At 49.6% G+C, this 8,186-nt stretch overlaps 1 protein-coding gene across 1 annotated transcript; it reads left to right on the top strand.

Annotated features, from left to right (window-relative positions):
* Positions 1-374: 374 nt before the first annotated feature.
* LOC139577969 (uncharacterized) lies at positions 375-6,765 on the top strand. The gene is made up of 6 exons (XM_071405090.1): positions 375-444; positions 698-1,806; positions 2,677-2,830; positions 2,884-2,892; positions 5,716-5,870; positions 6,137-6,765. The coding sequence occupies exons 1-6, from the start codon at positions 375-377 to the stop codon at positions 6,326-6,328; spliced, it is 1,689 nt and encodes a 562-aa protein (XP_071261191.1). The 3' UTR covers positions 6,329-6,765.
* The last annotated feature ends 1,421 nt before the right edge of the window (positions 6,766-8,186 follow it).

Genomic DNA, 8,186 nt, shown 5'->3' on the forward strand with positions numbered 1-8,186 from the left:
TTCAGCTGGGAGGTATGGTTCAGCTGGGAGGTATGGTTCAGCTGGGAGGTATGGTTCAGCTGGGAGGTATGGTTCAGCAGGGAGGTATGGTTCAGCTGGGAGGTATGGTTCAGCTGGGAGGTATGGTTCAGCTGGGAGGTATGGTTCAGCTGGGAGGTATGGGAGGTATTATTCAGCAGGGAGGTATGGTTCAGCAGGGAGGTAGGGTTCAGCAGGGAGGTATGGTTCAGCTGGGAGGTATGGTTCAGCTGGGAGGTATGGTTCAGCAGGGAGGTATGGTTCAGCTGGGAGGTATGGGAGGTATTATTCAGCAGCTAGGTAGGGTTCAGCAGGGAGGTAGGGTTCAGCAGGGAGGTATGGTTCAGCAAGGAGGTATGGTTCAGCTGGGAGGTGTGGTTCAGCAGGGAGGTATGGTTCAGCTGGGAGGTGTGGTTCAGCTGGGAGGTATGGGAGGTATTATTCAGCAGTGAGGTATGGTTCAGCAGGAAGGTATGGTTCAGCTGGGAGGTATGGTTCAGCTGGGAGGTCTTTAAGGAAAAGGTTGATTAATGCTTCCTTCTCCATTTTGGCAATGGCTTACTAGCTAGCAGGGGTGGACTAGGACTAGAAATCAGTACTGCTATTTCACACGGCCCATTTGCATTATATATATATATATATATATATTTTTTTTTTTTAATTCTTTCTTGTTCTTTAGTCCATCTGCAGGTTCTGCTGTTGGTTGGCTTGGTGACATTCTGTCTCTGTCTAATCCTGGGCTGTGTGTTGTGCTGGAAGAGGAGTAAGACCTGTCCTCTCCAAGACCAGGAGCCCAGAACACCACCACCACCTGGTGACACCATGACCCTGGGAGTCCAGACACAGAGCCCCGCTTCGCCTCATCCTCCCCAGGCAGGGACCACCACAACCAGGCAGCAGTACGAGGACCTAGACGGGGAGGTGGTGGAGTACCCCTCCACCTTCAGCAGCACTACTCCCTCCGATGACGACTTCACCACCCTTCCCCTCTCCTCCCACCGCTCCTCCCGTGGAGCCTCCTCCGAGCACAAGGAGCAGCATCCCAAGTCCTACTTCCCCCTGCGTCGCCTATCCACCCCCTCCGTCTCCTCCCCGTACTACAAGCCCACGAACTCCCACCACGGCAGGGGACGCTCCTCTTTCCCCTCCCTCCCTCGTCTGGTTCTCATCTCCAAGACTCGCCAGACTCTGGAGCGGAGTTGCTCCATCACGGGACACAGCCTCTACAGCGAGCGCAGAAGACTCACCAGTACATCCTCATACCGTACCCCTTCCACCTGCGCCCCCGAGGATGGCCACTTCGCCCCCATCCCACTCCACACCCTCCACTACGGGTCCAGCTGCAGAGCACCAGCTCGTCCGGCCCCAACCCTCCACTTCACCATGTCCTTCTCCTCAGAGAAAGGCACCCTGAGCATCACGGTCCTCAGCCTGACCAGAACCACTCACCGCCTGGGGGAGGTGTCTGTGATGGCCAGCCTAGCCCCTCTGTGCCCCTGCCCCCTCCAGGCCTCCACCCTCTGTAGTCCCAGCCTTAGCCCCAACCCCAGCCTTAGCCCTGGGCCTAGTCCGGACCCCTACACCCTGGGCTTGACCCTGAAGGCTGGTTCCCTGGAGGAACTTCAGCGCTGTGTGCTCAGACTGGCTGTGTACACACGAAACCTACCCAGCCTGAGGGGCTCTCTGCTGGGGGAACTAGAGTTACAGCTGGGGGGAATGGACTGGAAGACAGATCATTCCATCCACTGTACTAAGGAGCTTAACCCCAAGAAGTGGAAGCTTAAAAAGGTAGTGGTCTTCGGTGGTTTGAATTGATGTGTTTAGCAATATAATTATGATGGTGGTACTGATGACGTGTTTTGAATTGACTTCTGTGATCTGTGCGAAGAGGACATGGATGAGTTTATCAATTGAATCAGTGTAAATTAGGTTAATGTACTGTATTGGAAAGAGCATTAGTATGACATAGATGATACATCTATAGTGGTGTTTTGTATTGACGTCAGTCTGGGGATCTGTGACGACGAGATCTACGGGTGAACATGGGTTTGTTATGACAAAGACAGATGGAGTTTGTGATTTTATCATTTGAAATTAGGTTAATGGTAATGTGGAAGAGCATTTTAGTATGAAAGACAGCGTGAAGAGAAAAATAGGTTACGTCGGTCAAATTAATGTATATTTTCTTCTGTTATGTCGTATTACGTGCAGCGTCAAGGGTAAGACCTGCTCTGTGATAGCAGGGATCATGGTACAGGCTTAGCTAGTGTCCTTTAGTCACGTGACAATGATCCAAGCAGTCCAGCGCACTCTGCTGTATGAAAACAGTCCGTCTGGGTGCGTTCCAGAACCGTTTGCAAAGCAATTGTTTTGCTGCACAAATAAACCACTGAATGAATGCCACGGCATCTAGATCGCAGTTGGGCATCAGATTGCGATATTATATTGATGTGATTGCTGATAAACATTTATCCAGGTGTTGTCAGATTTGGTGCTCAACTGGCGGCCTGGAACATGGCCAATCACAGTCTCAGAGAAATGTGTCCCAAGGCTTGTTTTGTAAGGCTACAGGTTGTCTGTGACAGAATCCCATGCCTTCTAGATTGCTTACAGTCGGGCATCAGATTGTTTGCCCTTTTTACCTTTGACCTCATGCAGAGCCTGACCTCCCAGGATGCGGCGACCAGTAGAGGACTGAGCCTCAGCCCACAGGTCCAGGGTCAGCTGTTTATTCTGCTCCAGTATCAGACCCTGGCCCACCGCATCAAGGCCATGGTCCTCCAAGCAGATAACCTGGGCAACCTTACACCAGGTAACCCGACCTCACCCACTAGAAGCACCAGGTAACCCAACCTCACACACTAGGAGCACCAGGTAACACAACCTCACACACTGGGAGCACCAGGTAACCCAACCTCACACACTAGGAGCACCAGGTAACCCAACTTCACACACTAGGAGCACCAGGTAACCCAACCTCACACACTAGGAGCACCAGGTAACCCAACCTCACACACTAGAAGCATCAGGTAACCCAACCTCACACACTGGGAGCACCAGGTAACCCAACCTCACACACTAGGAGCACCAGGTAACCCAACCTCACACACTAGGAGCACCAGGTAACCCAACTTCACACTAGGAGCACCAGGTAACCCAACCTCACACACTGGGAGCACCAGGTAACCCAACCTCACACACTAGGAGCACCAGGTAACCCAACCTCACACACTAGGAGCACCAGGTAACCCAACCTCACACACTAGGAGCACCAGGTAACCCAACTTCACACACTAGGAGCACCAGGTAACCCAACCTCACACACTAGGAGCACCAGGTAACCCAACCTCACACACTAGGAGCACCAGGTAACCCAACCTCACACACTAGGAGCACCAGGTAACCCAACCTCACACACTAGGAACACCAGGTAACCCAACCTCACACACTAGGAGCACCAGGTAACCCAACCTCACACACTAGAAGCACCAGGTAACCCAACCTCACACACTAGGAGCACCAGGTAACCCAACCTCACACACTAGAAGCATCAGGTAATCCAACCTCACACACTAGGAGCACCAGGTAACCCAACCTCACCTATACACTAGGATCACCAAGTAACCCAACCTCACACACTAGAAGCACCAGGTAATCCAACCTCACACACTAGAAGCACCAGGTAACCCAACCTCACACACTAGAAGCACCAGGTAACCCAACCTCACACACTAGGAGCACCAGGTAACCCAACTTCACACACCAGGAGCACCAGGTAACCCAACCTCACACACTAGGAGCACCAGGTAACCCAACTTCACACACCAGGAGCACCAGGTAACCCAACCTCACACACTAGGAGCACCAGGTAACCCAACCTCACACACTAGGAGCACCAGGTAACCCAACCTCACACACTAGAAGCACCAGGTAACCCAACCTCACACACTAGGAGCACCAGGTAACCCAACCTCACACACTAGGAGCACCAGGTAACCCAACCTCACCCATACACTAGGAGCACCAGGTAACCCAACCTCACACACTAGGAGCACCAGGTAACCCAACCTCACACACTAGGAGCACCAGGTAACCCAACCTCACCCATACACTAGGAGCACCAGGTAACCCAACCTCACACACTAGGAGCACCAGGTAACCCAACCTCACACACTAGGAGCACCAGGTAACCCAACCTCACCCATACACTAGGATAAACAGGTGGAACATCTCTCTCTCTCTCTCTCTCTCTCTCTGTCTCTGACTCTTGGTCCCAATCCCTCCCTCCCTCCCTCCCTCCCTGGTCATGACATCTGCTACAACCATATAAAACCATCCCCCTCTCTCTCTCTCTCTCTCTCTCTCTCTCTCTCTCTCTCTCTCTCTCTCTCTCTCTCTCTCTACCTCTACCTCTACCTCTACCTCTACCTCTCTACCTCTACCTCTCTACCTCTTGGTCCCAATCTCTCCCCCTCTCTTTCTTTCTCTCTCTCTCCCTCTCTTGATCTCAATCTCTCCCTCCCTCTCTCTTTCTTGTTCTCTCTCTCCATCTTCCTCTCTCTCTCTCTCTCTCTCTCTCTCTCTACCTCTACCTCTACCTCTACCTCTACCTCTCTACCTCTCTACCTCTTGGTCCCAATCTCTCCCCCTCTCTTTCTTTCTCTCTCTCTCTCTCTCCCTCTCTTGATCTCAATCTCTCCATCCCTCTCTCTTTCTTGTTCTCTCTCTCCATCTCTCTCTCTCTCTCTGTCCCTCTCTCTCTCTCTCTCTCTCTCTCTCTCTCTTTCTTGTTCTCTCTCTCTCTCTCTCTCTCTCTCTCTCTCTCTCTCTCTCTCTCTCTCTCTCTCTCTCTCTCTCTCTCTCTCTCTCTCTCTCTCTCTCTCTCTCTCTCTCTCTCTCTCTCTCTCTCTCTCTCTCTCTCTCTCTCTCTCTCTCTCTCTCTCTCTCTCTCTCTCTCTCTCTCTCTCTCTCCTTCCCCATCTCTCTCCCTCTGCAACTACCTGGGTTCTATTCCCTCACCAAACAGCCATATTGTGTTCATCCATCCATCCACCCAGATCCAGACATTATGTAAGGTCGTTGAGCTGCGTGGGTTGTTGCCCTGGCCTCTGAGCTTTGCTTTTTAGGGCCAGAGGTAACAGTAAAGTAAACCCTCATGTTTGCTTTTAATGTTTTGGGGATTAAACGATGTCTTACAGGAGCCAAATTAATGCAGCAGGAGATCATCCCTTTTTTTAGAAATGACATTGTGATTGTGGTTTAATCCTCTCTGTCTCTCTCTTCACAATCCTCCAGACAATGTCTCAATCCCCTCTAGCCCAGTGCTGATTTAAAAGAGCTGCTTCTTGGTTGGTCAGCTTTAGACTAACAGTTTAATGCTGGGATACTGGAGTGAGAGTGTAATTTATAGCATCGATCCAGCCTTCCTGTTCACTGTTGTGGATTAAATGCCTCTCGGACTCTAGAATAAAATGTGATATGTTTATTATATTCATATTAAATCATATTTCTTTGCTGAATACATTCCATAGGTGCGTCTATGTGATTATTGTTGGTCCTCTCTTCCCACAGCTGCTCTATTTCCACGTCTGGAAGTACTGTAGTAATACTGTAGTAATACCCCGAAGCATTTAGCATTTGTGTTGTTGAAGAGAGGTAGTAGAGTCTGATATTTGTATACGTCTCTACTCTCTACAGACTACCATGTGGTGATCAACCTGCGTCATGACGGGTTGGTGATCGGAACCAAAGAGACCAAGGGTGTGGGCGGGGCCAACACCCCCTTCCTGTTTGACCTGCCCCCTGGTGATGTCACTATGCTGCCCCTCGTGATGGAGTTCATCGTCATGCAGGTAGGAGGAGTTACTTTCCTCTGCTTTTCATACGACATATGATTACCTCACATTAGATACAGATATATAAATACGGGTTTCTGTAAAAAGACCCGACAGAAATAACATAACCCCTTCTATAATTGACATTGTAGTAATTTAACAGACTCTTATCCAGAGCGACTTACAGTCAAGTGCATTCAACTAAAGTAGGAAAAACAACCACATATATAGATCACAACTATTGCATGTAAAACCTTCTTCCCCCTCCCTCCCCATTGCGACAGGAGCACGTGTACTCCAATAACACGGTGCTGGGGAGAATTCTGATTGGTTCAGAGGCTCCAGAGACGGGACGTTCTCATTGGAAGGACGTGTGTAGACAGGGTCAGGTGGAGAGGGCACGCTGGCACACCGTCCAACCAGAACCTTTGGAAAACAATAAAAACCAATCAGACTCCAGAACATTGGGATACTAACCCAAGAAGAGGACAGATCCAGCTAGGGCCGGATTACCGAATGGGCACGCAGGTTTACCACCCCCCCCCCAGATATTTTATGATAGGATAATGTGTAGAATAGCAGAAAATTCGCCTCAAAACTGCAACATTTTCTCATAGCCTAGATCCAACCAATTACACTCCAGAATTCTGAGATACTGACCAACCGGAACCTCTGTAGGACGTCATCAGCCAATCTCTGATGTACTCTGGACAATTTAACCAGTTCGCCTTTGGCCCTGATGGACTCAAAGCAAGCTGAGACAGCCATACCATGAGAAAATCCATTGGCTAGAAAGCCATGAAGACCTGGTCCCACCAACATCTTCCTGGGATTGAGCAGATCATGGACTGCTAATACAGCTGGATGGAGTGGTACTGTATGTACTATGCAGGTATCAGTTGAGCATGACTGGAAGTGAACGTGAGCATGACTTTGGAGAGACACTTGAAAAGGAAAACTTGCATGCTTTAAACTGGCATTTGAACTGGAGAATACAAGCATTGAATATGATAGAATCATACTGTGTACTGTAGATACACTACATGACCAAAAGTATGTGGACACCTGCTCGTCAAACATCTAATTCCAAGAATGGGTATTCATATGGAGTTGGTCCCCCTTTGCTGCTATAACAGCCTTCATTCTTCTGGGAAGGCTTTCCACTAGATGTTGGAACATTACTCCGGGGACTTGGCTGCGGGGGCATGGCTGCCATTCAGCCACAAGAGCATTAGTGAGGTCGGGCACTGATGTTGGGTGATTAGGCCTGGCTCTCAGTCAGCGTTCCAATTCATCCCAAAGGTGTTTGATGGGGTTGAAGTCAGGGCTCTTTGCAGGCCTGTCAAGTTCTTCCACACCGATCTCGACAAACCATTTCTGTACGGACCTTGCTTTGTGCACGGGTGCATTGTCATGCTGAAACAGGAAAGGGCCTTCCCCAAACTGTTGCCACAAAGTTGGAAGCACAGAATCATCTAGAATGTCATTGTATACTGTAGCGTTAAGATTTCCCTTCACTGGAACTAAGGGGCCTAGCCCAAACCATGAAAAACAGCCCAGACCATTATTCCTCCTCCACCAAACTTTACAGTTGGCACTATGCATCGGAGTAGGTAGCGTTCTCCTGGCATCCGCCTAGGTTCGTCCGTCGGACTGCCAGATAGTGAAGCGTGATTCATCACTCCAGAGAACACTTTTCCATTGCTCCAGAGTCCAATGGTGGCGAGCTTTACACCACTCCAGCCAACGCTTGGCATTGCACATGGTGAGCTTGGGCTTGTGTGCGGCTGTTCGGCCATGGAAACCCATTTCATGAAGCTCCCAACGAACAGTTATTGTGCTGACGTTGCTTCCAGAGGCAGTTTGGAACTCGGCAGTGTGTGTTGCAACTGAGGACAGAAGATTTTTGCTTCGGCACTCGCCAGTCCCGTTCTATGAACGTGTGTGGCCTACCACTTCAGGGCTGAGCCGTTGTTGCTCCGAGACGTTTCCACTTCACAATGACAGTACTTACAGTTGACCGGGGCAGCTCTAGCAGGGCAGAAATTTGGTGAACTGACTTGTTGGACTTGTTGGCATCCTATGACGGTGCCATGTTGAAAGTCACTGAGCTCTTTAGTACGGGCCATTCTACTGCCAATGTTTTGCTATGGAGATTGCATGGCGGTGTGCTGGATTTTACACGAATCTACTAATTTGAAGGGGTGTCCACATACTTATATATATATATATATATATATATATATATATATAGAGTTGAAGTCGGAAGTTTACATACACTTAGGTTGATTTTCCCATGATGTCAAGCAAAGAGGCATTGAGTTTAAAGGTAAG

This window comes from Salvelinus alpinus, chromosome 6, assembly GCF_045679555.1.
Source record: "Salvelinus alpinus chromosome 6, SLU_Salpinus.1, whole genome shotgun sequence".
NCBI classification, from domain to species: Eukaryota; Metazoa; Chordata; class Actinopteri; order Salmoniformes; family Salmonidae; genus Salvelinus; species Salvelinus alpinus.